The sequence below is a fragment of the Puma concolor genome, chromosome B4, assembly GCF_028749965.1.
Source record: "Puma concolor isolate L17-30 chromosome B4, mPumCon1.1.hap2, whole genome shotgun sequence".
NCBI classification, from domain to species: Eukaryota; Metazoa; Chordata; class Mammalia; order Carnivora; family Felidae; genus Puma; species Puma concolor.
In genome coordinates this window covers 38,996,927-39,015,677 of record NC_141673.1, presented here as the reverse complement: position 1 = coordinate 39,015,677, position 18,751 = coordinate 38,996,927, and the positions used below count along the sequence as shown (strand labels likewise).

At 36.5% G+C, this 18,751-nt stretch overlaps 1 protein-coding gene across 1 annotated transcript in view; it reads left to right on the top strand.

Annotated features, from left to right (window-relative positions):
• The window catches only part of OTOGL (otogelin like), a 147,439-nt gene that overhangs the window by 41,781 nt on the left and 86,907 nt on the right, over positions 1–18,751 (top strand). Inside the window, exons 18-25 of the mRNA XM_086712739.1 lie at positions 60–184; positions 3,350–3,559; positions 6,025–6,190; positions 7,012–7,086; positions 9,626–9,678; positions 11,228–11,390; positions 15,623–15,730; positions 16,498–16,636. Coding sequence (XP_086568865.1) covers positions 60–184; positions 3,350–3,559; positions 6,025–6,190; positions 7,012–7,086; positions 9,626–9,678; positions 11,228–11,390; positions 15,623–15,730; positions 16,498–16,636 — 1,039 coding nt within the window. The remainder of the gene's footprint in view (positions 1–59; positions 185–3,349; positions 3,560–6,024; positions 6,191–7,011; positions 7,087–9,625; positions 9,679–11,227; positions 11,391–15,622; positions 15,731–16,497; positions 16,637–18,751) is intronic.

Genomic DNA, 18,751 nt, shown 5'->3' with positions numbered 1-18,751 from the left:
ACTATGAAGAAATGAAATGAATGGGAGAGGCTAAGATGCAAGTTATCTTTGCTTTTTAGGTCTCCATCAGGCATGATAGAAGGCACCCCTCAACTTCACGCGTATGCTTGGAGAGTTTCCTCCACTTGTTTTGCACCTGTTCATGTTCCTATGGTGGACCCCTGTAACATTAATCAACAAAACAGTAAGTCTTTCTTCCTGCATGTAAACCTGGAGGACAGTTCCATGTATTACTGTCATCTTAGACAATTCGATAATTAGATATGCCTCTTTAAGTAATCTAGGTTATTTTTTATAAAGAACTCCAGAAAATGACTATCTTGTTTCCTGGTTTGCATTCATAAATTTACTTATTTTAGGTGTTGACACCTAAATCCCTAAACTCTTCACAAATGTAGGCTAGCATTTTGGAGATGTCAGATTCTTTAAATTCTAAAGGAAAATCTCTGGAAATACTGTAATAATGCAGTTATAGTCTTGTGATATTTGACTTGAGCTCCACAGTGTGACAGCTCATGTGGATTCTTCTATTGCTATCACATTCATTACCGGCTCTTACTCAGACAGCATGCTATGACTTCATAAGCAGGGGCCAGCGATCCAAGGAGGTCTGTGCCATCAAGTGTGCAACAATTTGAGAGGGTCATGCTCCAGAGTTCCAATCTGCAATGACAGTGTAACAAACAATGCCAAGAATTTATCCTGTACTTTTTTTTTTTGTTGTTTGTTTGTTTTTTTTATGAAAGCCACTGCAAACCATGTGAAAGTCTATTTCACTCATCAATAAAATGAGATGTATTGTTATATACATATATTTTGCAAAATGACTATGAAAAAATTAATATGTATGCTTAAATAAATATTTTTATAATTTTAATTTGTTCCTTTAATTGTTTTGGCTAATTTATTGTTTCTAGGTAGCTATTTTTTATACATTATTAATGTTGTTGGAGTACCTATACAAACCCAGTACAATTTCTGGAATTTTTGGTGATTGTTTGGGAGGAATCTTTTGATTATTACATGATCCTTAGTATTAATTTATAGTTTTGATGTACTGGAAAGAATATAAGATAATGCTTTCAGTGCTGCTAGCTTTTTGTCTAAGCTAGGTTCTAAACTTGTAAAAGATCGTTAACTTCTGTGGTCATTTTTTCTATCTGTAGTAAGAGTATTAGGCTAAAGTCTTGTGGTCTCTATAATTCAATAATTTTTTTAAAAAAGTTTATTCATTTATTTGAGAGAGAAAGAGTGAGGAAGGCAAGGGATGGGCAGAGAGAGAGAGAGAGAGAGAGAGAGAGGGAGAATCATAAGCAGGCTCCATACTCTCAGTGCAGAGCCCAATGTAGGGCTCAATCTCACAAATGGTGAGATCATGACCTGGGCTGAAATCAAGAGTCTGATGCTTAACTGACTGAGCCACCCAGTTGCCCCTATAATTCAATACTTTTAATCTCACTCCCATTCAACGATACTTTCCCCCCTATTCTGTCTTAAAATGTCTACTAATAGATTCCCTTCTCCTTCAATTAGTCTTGCTCAGTTTGTTTCTAACTTTCTCAATTCTCTCTTTGATATTTCAGCAACTTTATTTTTTGTTTTTTAATAACATGTAAAAGCTGGAGTAGAGTCCAAATGGCAAATTCAATTTCCCTCTGGTCTTTTCTTTATGACCTCCCTGTTACATGCCATTTTATTATGTATATATTTTATCATTTATCCCCCTATCTCATGTCTTCTATGACATATATTTTAGATATAATCCTCCTTCAATTTTGTCGTGACCTACTTTAAAAATTTCAAATAGGTAAATTTAGAAAAATCCCCAGAGAAAGGAAAATAAATAAAAGCCAATAATTCTGAAGGATATTTTTTCACAAGGATCTTCTTGAATCACCCTTTTACTTAATGTTAGTAGGAATATTTTTTGATCTACAAATCCTTAAGGCACACGGTAAAAGCCCCACTGATGTATTGCTTTGCTTTGGCATTCCTGGGGATTAGAAGAATGCATGCCAACACAATGCTGTTATAGTCTAAGTTACTTATTTTCGTATACAGTGCAAAAATATAATACTCAGACAATTACCATGTGTTTCCTTACCAAAATAAGTATATTTAAAATATGCAACAAAATACATTCAGGTGTTTTTTTTTTTCTTTTAAATTCCAGCTAGTTAACATATAGTGCAATATTAGTTTCAGGTGTAGAATTTAGTCACTTCTATACAACACCCTTGTTGTGCTCATCCCAAGTGCCCTCCTTAATACCCATCACCTATTTAACCCTTCCCCCCACCGATTTCCCCTCCAGTAACCCTCAGTTTGTTCTCTAGAGTTAAGAGTCTGTTTCTTGGTTTGCCTCTCTTTTTTTTTTTTTTTTTTTTTTGGCTCCTGTGTGCATTATCCTGTGTGCATATGGTATTTGTCTTTCTCTAACTGGCTTATTTTGCTTAGCATAATACTCTCTAGTTCTACCCATGTCATTGCAAATGGCAAGACTTCATTCATTTTTACGGATGATTTTTTTTTTTTTTTTTGGAGAAAGATGGGATCTAGATTGCTGTGTCAAACTTGGTTACTCCTATGATTCTATTTGGTCATTCTCAAGGGAAAAGTCAAGAGATTTCAAGAAGTGATTACATAGACCTATATTTCATAGCCTTTAGTATGTGGCCCAACCCCTAATTTCTATTCATTATTCATTTATTCATGCATTCATAGATTCATTTATCAAACATTGTTGTCAGACATTGTGCTCTATCCATTGTGTCTTGTGCAGACATTGTATTCAATGACTATATGGCAACTGGCACATTACCATTTACCCCAGAGACTGTTGGAATGAGATGATTCCCAATCCTTCCTGGATAATTGTGTATTTCAGGGAGTTGCCATAGCATCTACAATCTGGCACCACTATTATTGTGTGTGGCTGTCTGGAGATAAGCCTTCCAATACTCACCAATTCTTTATAGCAGAATTAGGGTGATTTTCTATGATGATCCTTGGGCAATGGGGTGATTGTGGCCATTTATATTGGCCCTTCTGTAACTCATATTATTCAGGTATAGCACAATATTTTTTTGCTAAAAGATTATTAAATATGGATTCAGTGCTGCCACCAATATTATTATAAGTAAAGATAAACCAACAAAATAGTATAAATGGAAAATATTGGCTCTTGTTGAAAATAATAGGCAATTCAGTACTTCCAGGAAAGCAAGATGCTTGGATAGTTCTGGAATTTGGTACTTAAGGGTAAGATCTAGACTAGTAAATGAGGTGCTGATGTTTTTGTTGTTGTTGTTGTTATTTATGTATGTATGTATGTATTTTTGTCTTTTAGTTGGATACGCAGCACACTGTGATGTTATCCACCAGGAGCTCTTTGCTCCTTGCCACATCTACATTAGCCCGGGACTATACTCTCAGCTGTGCCGCCATGATGCATGCAAGTGTGGAAGCACCTGTCTATGCAATGCTCTTGCCCACTATGCCTACCTCTGTGGCCAGCGTGGTATCAGCATCGATTTCAGAGCTCAGATTTCATTCTGTGGTGAGTGTGATAATGGCACAGATAAAGATGATCAGATGACACTTTAGAGATTTTTGCATTGGTAATTACTATGTTTTTTTCTTTTTAAAAGAAAGGTCAGTGTCGCCTAAGATATTTGGAATATGAGTATAGTGTGCAAACCTGAAAAACAAATGAAATACTTCATTTCTTAAAATTGGATGTATATTGGATAAGACACCAATAATTTTTTTTGCTGTTTTTAATATGAGCATTATTAGAGTTGTAACTGCATGGTTTGAGGTATGGAATGGAAATAATGTGAAAAGTTAAAAAAATTATCATAGAAATGTCATATCTAAGTATTGGGAAGTATGGAAAAGCATTATGTGATATGGTAACACAGGTGATTTGTAGTTAAATAGGTAAGTTATACAACAGGTAATTATCTCATGGTTTTGGTGTCTGTTGTCTCATTCATGGTAGATTGTTTCCTTTCTTTTTCTTTTAAATTAATTAATTAATTAATTAATGACACAGAGAGAGAGACAGACAGACAGACAGACAGACAGACAGACAGAGAATCCCAAGCAGGCTCTGCACTGTCAGTGTGGAGCCTGATGGGGGGCTTGAATTCATGAACCGTGAGACTGTGACCTGAGCTGACATCAAGATTGACATCAGATGCTGACATCAGATGCTTAATCAACTGAGCCACCCGGGTGCCCCGACTGTTTCCTTTCTTTATGCGTTCTATAATTTTTTTATGAGTTAATCTTTGTTAATCTACCCTGCCCCTTTTAGTGTCTTTTATGACCTGGATTTTAGGACCATCACTTTCTCCACCCCCTCCCCCTAAATGTTTCATAAAACTTTTTCCTATCACTCCAGGGGTATCACTGGCCAGTTTTGATATTAATTTCTCAGCTTGGGTTTTCTAAGACAAAAATAATGTCAGTATAAAAGTAAGGTAGATGCCTATGCCACACTGTACAGGGATTTGATTTCTCAGAGGATAACTTTATTTCATCATAGGCCCCACAGAATTAGAGAAGCTTTCCTGGTATCTTCCTGTACTATGATCAGATTTCTTGTAGTCCAGGAGTTGGCAAATGGCACCCTTCGGCTTTCTATGTTTTTGTAAATAAAGAGTATTGCCCATAGGTTTACACATTATCAATGGCTGCTTTTGAGCTACAAGGGCAGAGTTGAATAGCTGTGACAGAGACAGTATGACCTGCAAAGCTGAGGCCATTTACCATTTGGCCCTTTACAGAAAAAGTTTGCTGATCTCTGCTGTAGTACAGCTCTCAGCTGAGGACCCGAGGGTCCAAATTGAAGTTCTCCCAGTTCCTCCCTTGCTTTGTGAAGGATAAGCTCTCATTTTCTTTTCCACATGAGTTAAATGTAAGGCTCAAGATTACCTGGACCCATTATCCCTCTTTCCTCTAAATTCTGGATTTTATTTCCCTCTTCTCACGTGGTACCTGAGGAGATGAGCCCTCCCCCATTGTTTTCCTCACAAGATCGGTTATACATTTAACATAATCTCAATTATGTTTTATCCAGCATTTTCTAGGTTTTATTTTTAGAGGTGTGTTTTTAGATTATTTTCGTTAGCCTAATTTTGGTTTGGTCTAAAGAGATATTGGAAAGATTTAGAAAAAAAGTATGAACACAATTCAGATAGTGAAAAGTAAAAGCTATGAGTATGGATCATTTAAGTCAAGTTTTGCCTTATTTGTAGGAGACTTACAGTTTACTTAGGTTTAAATAATGTCACCAGCAAGATGATGTCAATATAGCAGTGAATACATCTAAAATGTGACATCAGGAAGGTTATTTGGACATGTAAAATACCTTAAATATTAAAAAATATGGTATAGGCTATTAAAGACTGTTAGGGAATGTCACATTAAAACCGTTTCAAAAGAGGATACGTCTGTTCCACTCCTATTGAGGCAAATACAGTTGATCATTGAACAATGTGGGAGTGAGGGGCACTGATCTCCCACCCACCCACAGTCAAAAACCGCTATAATTTTTGACTCTCCCGAACACTTAGCTACTAATCACTTACTCTTACCCACAAGTCTTTCTGATAATATAAACAGTCAATAAACACACATTTTGCGTATGTATTATGTAGTATATTCTTACAATAAAATAAGCTAGAGAAAAGAATGTTAAAATCATAAAGAAAAGAAAATACATTTACTACTATTCTGTATTTGTTGAAAAAAATCCAAGTGTAGGTAGACGAACGCACATAGTTCAAACCTGTGTTGTTCAAGGGTCAGTTGTAAGCATTTTATTTATTTATTTGCTTATTTATCTATTTGCTTATTTGTTTATTGTTTCTGTTCCAAGCCTCTATAATGTTCTAAGCTTATTGATGTAATATATCTTTGTTTTTCATAACTTATGTCTATCATAGACCTAGAACCCAGCGTAAATGCCTCCGTACCCTGTGACAATTCTTCTCAACTGATGCTCCTTCGTCCTAGGGGTCGTGTGTCAGAAGGGAATGCTGTACCATCACTGCTCTTCCTTCTGCCGCCGCTCCTGCACAACTCTCGCTGCCCCTGAGCAGTGTAACGATGACTGTGCAGAGGGCTGCAACTGTCCTGAAGGCAAATACTATGAAGACACGCTTAGCTTTTGCGTGCCCATGTAAGTCACCGGAATGGGTGGGCAGGATCCAGTGTTTCTCTCTCCTTTTTCCCAACAGGTTAAATGGAGTTTCATGCTTGTTTCATTTCTCTCTCTTTTTTTCAAATTTGATTGACTCAGCACCATTTACTGGAAAATAAATTTTCTCCACTATTGAACAGCTACTTTTCCCTAAAATAAGTGTGCGTATATGCAAAGATCTGCATGTGAGTTGTTTCATTAATGTTTCTTAATGTCTTTACCTTTACTTACTTGTTTTTTTTAACCCTGTACATGTTTACTAGCCGCAGGAAGAGCTAAGAAATGTGATGGTTCATCCCAAAGTTTATTTCTACTTGTTTTAACCATATCAAAATTAATAACAAAGTTTGTTTCACAGTCACATGACAGTGCTTTTAGGAGCAAGATTGGACTGTCTATCAGGACTCAGAAATTCCTCCCATCTCATGTGAGATATAGGCTTTTGTCTTATAAGCTGAAATGATGTATCAATTGTTTTCCTCTGAAGTGCATTCAGGGACATTTTTTTTTTTTTTTTTTTTTTTTTTTTTGCGACGGAAACAACACAGTCTGTACTGTGACTAAGACGTTACAGAATTTGTACTATAGAAAATACAATCTGGAAGTACACAGGACTCCAGATGTAACCAGTTCCTACCATTCATATAACAGAATTGCATGCCAGCTCCTAGAATAATGTCATCTTTAGAGTATGCCTCAGAGTTACCAATTCAGAGCATAATGTCTGCTTGATTTTAGTGTTTTTTTAAAATTAATATCCTATTTTATTAACTTAACCTTTTTTTTTTTTATTATTACAGATTTCACTGCCGGTGTCACTATAGGGGCAGCGTTTATCAACCTGGGGAACTCATCCCAACACCGTCGGGCTTATGGTAGATTTTAATGATGGGGATGTAGTTGACAACATGTACTAATACAATTTTTTAATCAAAACTGTAAATTTAAATGTGACTTCTGTAATATCAAATATACAGATAACTTTAATGTGGCCTTTTAGGCCATATATTTTTAAAATTTTTAATGTTTTATTTTTATTTTTGAGAGACAGAGAGACAGAGCACAAGTGGGGGAGGGCAGAAAGTGAGGGAGACAGAAGCAGGCTCCAGGCTCTGCGCTGTCTGCACAGAGCCCGATGTGGGGCTCGAACCCATGAACTGTGAGATCATGACCTGAGTCGATGTCAGACGCTTAACCGACTGAGCCCCTCAGGAACCCCTAAGCCATATATCTCTTACATTTCAGCAGGGAATGCCCAAGTCTTATGCCCATAACTGCAGAAAACAGTTACGAATTGAAGCGACATGGAAGCCCTTTAATTAATTTGGTTCTCAGATAGAAGTATGGCAAGTTGCTGAGAGGTTTCAGTTGGTCTGAACCACATCACACACTGGAGTCAGTGAACCCCCTCCTTAGTGACATCGATCCTAGTGAGATAACACTTATCCATGGCTAACACGCTTTCCTGTTGTAACCTGTTGGTTGAAAATGAGGACACATCCATGCAGCAGTCCACACTTACTTTCATCCAACTCCTAAGCTCCCTCTTTCAGTGGCACCAGAGGAACACCTGACAGAAGATAATAGTAACAGTAATGATAATAATAATGTTACCTGGCCGTTTCCGTGCACGTTCTGCAGTCCTGGTGCCATTCTACACGTTTTATGTCTATTACTAAAACACTCATCACTGTACCCCTAAGAGATTGGCACTGTTGCTTTAGCCCCAGTGTACAGGTGAGGAAAATGAGGCACAGGCAGTTAAACAACTTGGGAACAGAGCCGATTTTCAATTCTGGGGAACCTGGCTCTGCAGTGCTTGCTCCATTGACCACTTTGCTCGGCAGCTTATTTTGTATCTATGGCAGAATACTGTTTATGGTCAATTTACCTTTGTTGTTGTCTCCATCTCCCTTCCTACCATCCCTCGATCAAGACACAAAGGCAACCTGCTCTTGAATCTTCCTCTCCTAGGTTTTGCTACCGGCCAGTTTCCCAAACTAATTTGGGAGCCATTTTTGACTTTTTCCTCCTGCTCAACATTTCCAGCCAGTAACTGCCAACCACAGTGGACTTTTTACTTTCTGGATATGGGTGAAATTCCTTCCCTCATTCCCAACCCTACTTGCTAGCAATGTCTCTCACTGTCTCTTTTTTGGACATTTCCATCTGGTTTTCTTGCCTCTAGTCTCGCCCCCTTCCACATTACCTCAGTGTTATATCTGTTTAGAATTTAAAGTAATTGGATTTATTTCAGTAAACTTGGCAAAAGGAACCATCCCACCTCAATAAGGAAAAAAAAATTCCATTAGTGTAGTGACTTCACGTACCGTTCCTCTCAAAAAGCCTATGTCCCAGAGAGAGTATGATACGGAAGACCAGGATCTGTGCCCTGAGATCTGTATGTCTCAGTTCCTCTCTGTCATGCACAGTGTGAGTAAATCATAGCTCTGAGTGTCATCTCAGTGTTACATGATGCATAAGCATAGTTTTCATGTGATATGGCCATGTATGTTAGTCTGCTTCTTCATCTGGGCTCAAATATAGAACACATGATCTGGTCCAAAGCTGAAGTAAAAACTGTCTATGTTGGAGTTATTCAGAAATGATGTGTTTGTTTCCTATCTTGATTTCTTCTTTACATTGAGATATAATTAAGTGATACCTTCTTAAGGGATTTTCAAGATTAATCTTGCTTGATTTGCTTTGCCGTATGCCCTGAATTTAGATCCTAATTTGCAAGGAGAATGTGACTCCATTCTATCTTCAACATTGCTGCCAGAATGAGTTTTCTAGAATTGGGACCAACATATTACTTCTCCACTTAAGGTCTCCGGGATAAATAAAGTCTTAGCGTCTTAATGGAGGTGGCCTTTGCCTCTTTGCCACCTACGTCTCCTGTCACTTCTTGCATTGTACTGTGTTACACGGAACACCGTTCTACCACATGTGGCTTTGTACCACATCTCCTCTGAGTTTCATAGCCTTCCTGCTTTATCCATATCATAACCTCCATCCATTCTTTAAAACTGTCCCGACTTTACCTTCTTTGACTGTCTTGATGTCAGTTGCCAACAGATTTTAAGACATTTTTCTGTGCTTTACTTCTGTATCTTAAACATATTTCCATGTTGCATATGTCACACTGCATAAATTATTTATTTATATGTCTTCCTTTCTTATTAGAACATAAGTACTTGGGTAAAGGCTATGACTTTCAGTTTTTGTATCTCCCGTGCCCATTGCAGTGCCCCGTACATACATGTTTGATAAATATTGAACTGAAATAGCTCTCTTCAGTGTTGGATCTAAAGTTTGGATCAAGCTAAGCCAAACACTTATTTGATTGTTTTTGAAATACAGAAAAAACTGAGTTGTGGCTTCATGAATTAACTATTTGTTTGCTTCTACTAGCCAGTGTTCAAATGGGACTGTGAAATGTGATGAGCCAGCAACGCCCTCTACTGGTAAGATCTAGTAGATGTTCTCCTTAAAGAGAATGCAGCTCCAACCCTGCTGCCATTTTTCTGGAAATCATAAATCCATCACAGCCTTCCTTGCCAATGTGCATGAATATAGTCTTGGGAATATTCCTCAATATGGTGCTCCAGTGCTTCCTAACTTTTTTCACTTTCATAATTATAATAATTGTAGGACATCCTGGGGTGACCTTGCAAGGCTGCTGAGGGGCAGAGCTGATCGCTGCCTACCCCAGAACCACCTCAGGTGCATGGAGGGCTTTAGGCATATGTATCCAGGTACCTGTTGAAACCCACTTGTGGAGCAGTAATTGCCAAACTAGACCAGGACTTCTCAGATTTAATGTGTACACAATCACCTGGGGACCTTGGTAAAACATTAATTCTGATCCAGCAAGTCAGGGATGATGTCTGAGACTCTACATCTCTGCTTATGACCAAGGTGATGTCATTGCCACTGGTTCTTGGACTCTAGGACTAGCAGCCATTAATGAAAAATGTCTTCTAAGATGACATCTACTTCCATCTCTATTTAGAATCCCACTTAACACTTGCTAATCATTCCTGAAAATCCTATTAGGGCACCCTATAAGTTATTTTTTTTCACCATAATGCCTCAAATTTTTAGTTATTGTTCAGAAATTCTAGAGAAATCATAAAAAACACTACTTTCATTGCTTATAACAGATAGAATCTAGACTGATAAAAAGGAGCTATTGTTTTGTTATTTATTTGCATGGTCTTGTATATGCTATTATAAATTAGCCTTGATTTATAGGCCCTGGATTTGCATAATGATAAGGATTCAAGCTATCTAGAAGCTATCTAGGCTTCCTTACAGGGTATGTTCAAGGACCACACATACTCAGTAACAACTGGGCCGTCCTTTTCTTGTCCCATTTGCTTCAGTGTGGCTGAGAATAAAGAGGGGAAAATCCAGGTGGCCAGACTTCTCACAAAGGAATGCACAAGATTTGATCCTATTGGCCCCAAACAAGGGAGCTTGTTTAATCCCTCTGAGCCCAAAAACTTTCTGGAAGAATATGTAGCCCTTACCCTGTCTATAATTATGTTTACTTCTGCACTTCTACAGTATAGTGAGGATTGATATAAATAATGACTCAGAGGTGGAGCAAGATCTAAAAGTATTATGTGTTCATTGTAAATACACAGCTTTGTAAGAGCTTCAGTGTATTATATTACTAGTCCCCCCAAAATTGAAAATGTATGTTTGGATTAATCAAAATACCCTGTTTCTTGACCTCAGAATATTACATAATTATTGCTTTGGGGAAGGCAGTTAAGATTTTCAAACTCAAAATAGGTTTTAAACATTTAGGAGACAAAAGAGTCTTCCTAGAAAAGGTTTGTAAGCTCCTCAAACAAACATTACAGAGTCAGAGCATCATCTAATAATAACTGGTAAGATATTCTATGGTGAATTCTGCTTTGATGACAAATGTATGTCAATATGGTTATTTGTCTGTGGAGGAAATACAATGCTAAGGGTATTTTATCTGTGCCTTTTTCTCTAAAGTTCATGCCTGTCCTGAGGGAAAAGTGTATTTTGACTGCAGATTTCCTGACCCTGAATTGCCAGCTGGTGGTGTAAATTGTGAGACTACATGCGCAAACCTGGCCATGAACTTCACTTGCGCCCCATCCTCACCCTGTATAAGTGGCTGTGTTTGTGCTCCAGGGTAAGTCTCTTTTTAAAAAAAAAAAATAGAGCGTTCAGGATTTGACAGAAAATGCAAGAGCTCTTAATAACATTATTTATAAACATAGCTAAAATTGTTGATCTGCCTGGTGGTTAACTTTGAGTTGGTAACTAGGAGACTATTGTAATTATTTTGTTATATTCATGTAATATATCACATATGTTATATTTGAAATACTACATACGACGTATAACAAATGATTCAATATGTATGTCACACATATGTTATATATACAATATTATTAAAGTAATACAAAGAATTGAGGAGAGGATTCATATCAGGATGGACTTGACATTTATCTCCTGGTTTAACTGCAATTTTGGGAAAGTGATAGTGACCCCGTTTCCATTCAAAATACTTTAAGTGCGTATCTTCTGTATATTCTGTGGTGCTGTTAATGTCGTTGAAGTTAAGTTATAATAGTGATGCTAATGTTTTATTTAATAGATGTTACAGAAACTGGTGTGTTGAGGCTACATAGGGCAGTGGGTAATAGTGGGAACTCTGGCTTCAAACACACCAGAGTTCAAATCCCAGCTCTGCTGATGTTGGCTGAGTGATTATTCCGCAAGTTTCTTTTAAGCTTTTAGGTTTGTGAGATATGGTGTGTGTCTACTACTATCTTTGTAATTTCTTTAGTAGCAGTAATACCTTGTATACAGGAAAAGCACATACAGAATCTGGCAGCTATCAGCTTCTTCACAGGCACATATAACATCTGGTCTCACTGGCCCTCTGTCTTCTGGTAGTGAAGCATAGAGAGAGGCCACCTAAGGCAAACAGGTCACCCATTCTTCCTTGGTGAATATATTCACACAGAGGGATTCCTGAGCTCAGTTTGTGTAAACCATGAGCAAAGAAGAAAGAGGTTTTGTGGTCTGTTTCTCAAGAGAGTTGCATTTGTCTAAATGGTCCCCATCTGGAATAGGTAAAAGAGTCAAGTGACTTGGGAATGTACCAATCTCTTTAGAAAGGAAGGACATAAGAGATTGAAAGAACGACTGCCCATGCATGGGAAAATAAAGGCAGGTAAAAATCAAGTTATAGAGCAGATGAGCGAGGAAGACATTTTAGTAAAAAGGACAAGGGAAATATAACTGTTATTACGCTAAAATAATTGAAACCTACAACATTGCTTCATTTATTTGATTTGATTGTGACTCAAGGATGTATGGGTGATTAGATAAAGCTGCATCCTAATTTTGTTTCATATGTTTGCAGTTGATGCCATTATTTATTTATTGTTATCTATTTACTGTCACCTTTGACTTTTAGTTCAACAATGATTTATTTACTTGTCTAACTTCATTACAAAAATTAAAGAAATTTTCTCCCACCTTGTCGTCTTATATTGAAGTAAATATAGTTGGAATTAACTAAGAGGCCTCTGAATGATTTGGAAATAATTTTTATTACATAGAACTTTCTGTTATAAAGCTATTCATGGTAATACTATTTGGATTGTCTTCCATATGATCTTGGCTGGCTTATTTTAGGGCAATAAACCTGGTGTCACCAGTTTTCGTGGAGCTCGTCATCATGACAGCAATTTATCGAGTCTGAAAAATCCTCAGACTTCAGCTTAGAAATCACTGTGGATTAAAGAAATAGAAAGTAATAGAGTGGAACGAGTCATACAGAAATGGGTTCAAATATTGGCTCTCCTTATTGGCTGAAGTATCTCAGGGCAAGTGACTTAACCACCTGGAATCTCAGTTTCCTCTTTTTCAAAATGTACATACAAATATCTATTTCATGGGGGTGGAGTATGTGCAGTGCACCATCATACGGTACTCATGTGTGGCACACTGTGTTGAGCTACCGTGTCGTAGGGGGGCGCTACTAAAATACATTTATACGATGACAACAGAATCTACCTTATGGGATTGTCTCTAGGTTTAGGGGAGTTAGTGCTCTACTTAAAGTGGTTAGAACAGTGTCTGGGCCATAGAAAGCACTCAAAAATATTAGTTTGTGCTGTTGATTTTATTATCTTTGCAAGACATTTAATGAAGTACTTGCATTGGAAGATTCATTGCGATGAAATGAAGTAAAGTAAAGATGTTTATAAATTTCTATGTATAGGGAGTGTGGGATGTAAAAGATTGCACTAAACTAAGTCTTAAATGATGAGAAGTTTTTCAGGAGGAGCAAGGGAGGAGAAGGGTTTTCCAGGCAGAGGAAACATGGCAATGCCCAAGGAAAGTGGCTAGAAGTTTGGGAGGGTTGAGCTGAGAAAATGCAGACTGTAGGACTCTGTTGTCTGGAGGGAGAAATCTAAATGAGATAACACAGCATTTATAGAGGTAGGTTCATTTATTCACCTTCACTCAACAACTGAGTGTCTGGTATTATGCTAGACATTGGGACGCAATCATCAAGATACTCATGGTCTTCCCCAGTGGAGCTTGAAGTCTAACGGACAACATGTACATTGAATAAGGAGTTACAGTGCTGTGCTAGAAGAGATGTGAGAGTGAAAGCAGAGAAGGAAACAAATGGCATCATTTCTATTTGAGAGAAGAGGCAAGAATTCAGGATTCCTGACTTCTGTGTTAATTTTGATAGCATTGAATTATAACATTTTATTTTATTTTTGAAAAATTAAAATATTAAAATAATTTTATTTTTGAGAGAGAGAGAGAGAGAGAGAGAGACAGAGTGCGAGTAGGAGAGGAGTAGAGAGAGAGGGAGACACAGACTCTGAAGCAGGCTCCAGGCTCTGAGCTGTCAGCATACGGCCCGATGCGGGGCTCAAACTCCTGAGTCATGAGATCATGACCTGAGCTGAAGTCGGACACCTAACCCACTGAGCCACCCCGGCGCCCCTGAATTATAACATTTTAAAGCAAATTCAGAAAAAATCTTCATATAGTTTGTCTATTTTTAGTAGCTATATGTTTTTATTAGTTTGCCATTATTTTTTTGATAGAGAGAGAGCGCGCATGAGGGGTGGGGACAGAGGAGGAGGGAGAGGGAATCTTAAGCAGGCCCCATGCTCAGCTCTCAAGCTCACGACTGTGAGATCATGAGCTGAGCCGAAATCATGAGTCGGATGAGCCACCCACTTGCCCCTTAAATTATTATATTATAGTTATATTATTATAATTTAAATTTTATTAGTAATATTTTATTATTGTTTATGAAATAAATTCTTGAGAAAAGATTTTAAGAATATTGAAAAATATATGTATATATTTATATTAAGGGTATTGGAATATATATCATATATAATACGTATTTAATCTTCATATCAAAATATTTTGAAAATACAACAAAGTTAATTCTCATTTGAGATTATGAGATTTAATTTTATATTTCATAGATACTTAAAGATACTTTTTTGTGGGATAATCTTTCAAGAAGGAAATAACACATCAAAGGAAACCAGCAATCAAAGTTTATGTTAATAACCAACAATGTGAAACACTTCATGCAATGCTTTTTATTCAAAGCACATCTTAACTAAATTCTCATGCTTTTAAATTTTTTTTTTTATAAAATTTTTTTTTCAACGTTTTTTATTTATTTTTGGGACAGAGAGAGACAGAGCATGAACGGGGGAGGGGCAGAGAGAGAGGGAGACACAGAATCGGAAACAGGCTCCAGGCTCCGAGCCATCAGCCCAGAGCCCGTCGCGGGGCTCGAACTCACGGACCGCGAGATCGCGACCTGGCTGAAGTCGGACGCTTAACCGACTGCCCCACCCAGGCGCCCCTCATGCTTTTAAATTTAAGTACTTCCATAAGGAGCTTTTGATTACTCTCTTTGTCCTGCAACAGAAAATGTTATCTATCTCACAATTTACTATTTTATTGAAAAATCGTTAGACCCCACAGATTGTTTTCTTTTAAGTAGCAAATATTAATAAAAGAGCCCTCACTTATTCTTTAAATGTTCTTTTCAGAATAGCTCACTGTCACCAGAAATTTAAGCTTCTGTTTTTGTTTTATGGTGCTAAGCAATACCAAAAAGGTTAAAATATTGCATCCAATCACTTGCCTGGCATTTTATTTACTACCATGAGAGGCAAGGTACTGTGTGAAAAGAGGGAGCTAAAGATTAGATCTGACCCCATCATAGGTCAGATGGAACATGCCTGTGGCAGCTGTAAGGAACATAGATGGTGTTGAATATGACAAGATTGTTGATTTTTTAAAAACTGAAATTAGTAGTTTATACTAAATAGTATTTACTTCTTCACTGGGAAGAATGGCAGAGCACAAAGGAAAGTGTTATGTTCCTGAAAGCTGTCCATGCATCTGGAAAGATTGGGAGTACCTCTCGGGAGAAGTGATTGCTACACCATGTTATACCTGGTAATGAGATCCATTTATTTCACAACGTTTTTCCGAAGCAATTGTATTTGATCATTTTGGTATTTGATCATTTTGTATTTACTTAATGTGACTGACTTCAGCAACAAAACAAATCAAGGCAGAGTAAATAAGATTTTAAAGGCATTCAGGAGTTGGTGGAGAGTTACTATCTATAGTGGAATCATACCATTATTTTGGGGCATATTTGTTCAACCCAGAAGAAAACTGAAATGTGAAAGTTTGGAAATTTAACTAGTAAAAATATCTCAAGTTTGTAACAAAGTAATAAATGTTCCAAAGAGAAGATCACATTTAATGGAAATGTTTCTTTTTGGAAATAAGCCAAAACAACACCACAGAACAAAACTGAAATAGAGTTTCCTTAAAATGTGGAAACAAATTCCAAGCTCCTGAACAATGTCATGTGTAATGTATTTAAACTGATCGAAATATAGGAGATGGCATTGTGGGCTTTTTTGCTGCCATCAGGACTATATTTGATTTTTCACTCTGGCATCTCTTATCAGATGACCCAAGCACAATTTTTAGGCTTGGTTGTGGTGTCTGAGAGTATATTGAAACAAAGTGATAAATATAGGCCTAACTTGTCAGTGTAATAAATGTTATTGAGCCAACTGGCAATATTTCTAAGGGCCATAGGCTCAGTGAATGTTCTTGAATACAAACCTTACAGTGTTTATACTGCTTGAAAACCACTAATTAGAGCCAAATGTCTTAGAAAGATAACTGGCATTCTTTTTTGATAGTGTTTGTCGACGAGGAATGTTCAATTGCACATATTATCCATGCCCAGCCGTGTGCACAATATATGGGGACCGGCATTATCATTCTTTTGATGGACTGGAATATGACTATATCAGTGATTGCCAAGTATTTTTGATAAAGGTATGTCACAACTATGTACTTTTATTTGCACTTGTGTGAAGACTTAATGTGAAAAACAAGTGTGCTGCTCCATGCTATATCAAATCCAAATGTCATTTAAAAAACCTACAAAAGTTATAGCAATTTTAAACATTCCCTTGACTCATTCTCAAGGTTTATTCTTTATAGGTGATGGGCTAATTCTTAAACTTTCTGTGCTTCTGTTTTGTCATTTGTAAAATGGAGATAATAATTGTAGCTGTCTCCTGGGGGTAGTTCTTAGGATTAAATAAGATAAATGTATGTAAATCTCTTAGATAATGTTTGATATATAGTAAGTGTTCAATAAATGTCAGCCATATTTATTTTTATTGGCTTAGTTTGGTGAATACAAATATAAGACATCAAACCAGCATTGAATAATATATATTGTTTATGGTTATAGCAATAAAGAGACATTACTCTTAATTCTAGACATGTTATCTTGATGCTATCCTGCAGTTAACCCTGGGCTTTGTATATCTGATAAAATCCATAAAATTTCTCATGTTTAGTGCGCTTAGATTTTCTTTATACCTGAATTTTATTTAAACATCACTGATTCCAGAATTAAATTTCTAAATCTAAAACATAAGTTTTAGAAAGAAGCTTTACAAGAATAAAGAAAATAACATCTTTTCTTCCAGCAAGGTAACTTGTGATTATCTTGAATGCATGTTTTTTTCCCCCGAGTAAGGCTTTTATGTTATTAGAGGTTTGTGTGTGATCCTGTTCTTTTAAGCATATTGCAACAAAGTAGACACATTCCTATTTTATATTAGTTCTATTAAATAGAAAACGAACAGTAAAATCGAAAGTGTTCCAAACTTAAACAACTCCTGCTTATGCTTTAAACCATTAAATTTCCCATTTGGGAAATATTCTCAGTCAGCCTCCATTATGAGCAGCTTTAAGTTTCTTAAAGAATAGATCCAAATTTGTCCAGGAAAATTCTAAAGTTGAGAAGATTGGGATCATGCCTTACATTTGTTTTTTCCTCCCCAAGTCATTTTGCAAAATAATGGGCCTTTGGTGAACTATTACTAACTACTTATTTGAGCTGTATGCTCTGCCTGGCTTTTTCTTAACCTCTCATTTGTCTTCACGGTAGAAAAATCATACTGTTTACTCGCCTTTTTAAAATAATGATTGTGCAGAAAGCATTTCAAGTAGAATATTTGTCTCAACTCTGGTTCCTGGTGAAATGAAAGTATGTCCTTATGTTTGATGCTGAATGACTAGAGCAGCCTTTTTTTTTCTTTTCTTTTTTTCTTTTTTTTCCTTTTACTGACACTGCACTATAACAGCATTCCATTTTTCAGGCAAGAGCCATTAAAGTTTGGCTTTTAGACTTTTAAAACCTGATTTCCTATCATCACTTTAATTTGCTACTATATCTTTCCGTTAAAAATCAATACCTCATGTTCAGTTTCAAATTTTAATAAGATGTGTCTGCTTCTATATAAGAAGATATGTCATAGGAGACATGCTTCTAATCTTTTAGTAAGCAATGAAATTTAGGTCCCTAATTTAATATCTGGATTAAGATCTGTCCTTAGGGTTCATGTAGTAAGATTAAGATATGAAGAATATTAAAAGTCTAAATTTCTAACTTCTAGAATTATATGTGTCTGGTTTTCTGCCAAAGCAGAAGTATTCTTTCTTTTTTTTTACACCGACAATGTTTTTTTTTTAAAAAGAAAGTGTTTATAAAGAATAGACTTCAGAATATGACTTTTACTGTATTTAATTTGGTAATTAAAGAGAATAAAAACTGGGCGCCTGGGTGGCTCAGTCAGTTAAGCCTCTGACTCTTGATTTTGGCTCAGGTGATGACCTCATGGTTCATGAGTTTGAACCCAGCATTGGAGTCTGCTTGGGGTTCCCTCCCTGTCTCCCTATGTCTCTCCCCTCCCCCACTCATACTCTCTCTGTCTCTCTCAAAATAAATAAATAAACCCTAAAAAAAAGAATAAAAACTTACTATTAATAACTAATTAGAGTTATACTAGTGAATTATTCACTATATTGTAATGGACATTTTTATAAAAATTTTATAAAAATTTTTATAAAAATTAATAAATATCATTGTGATAT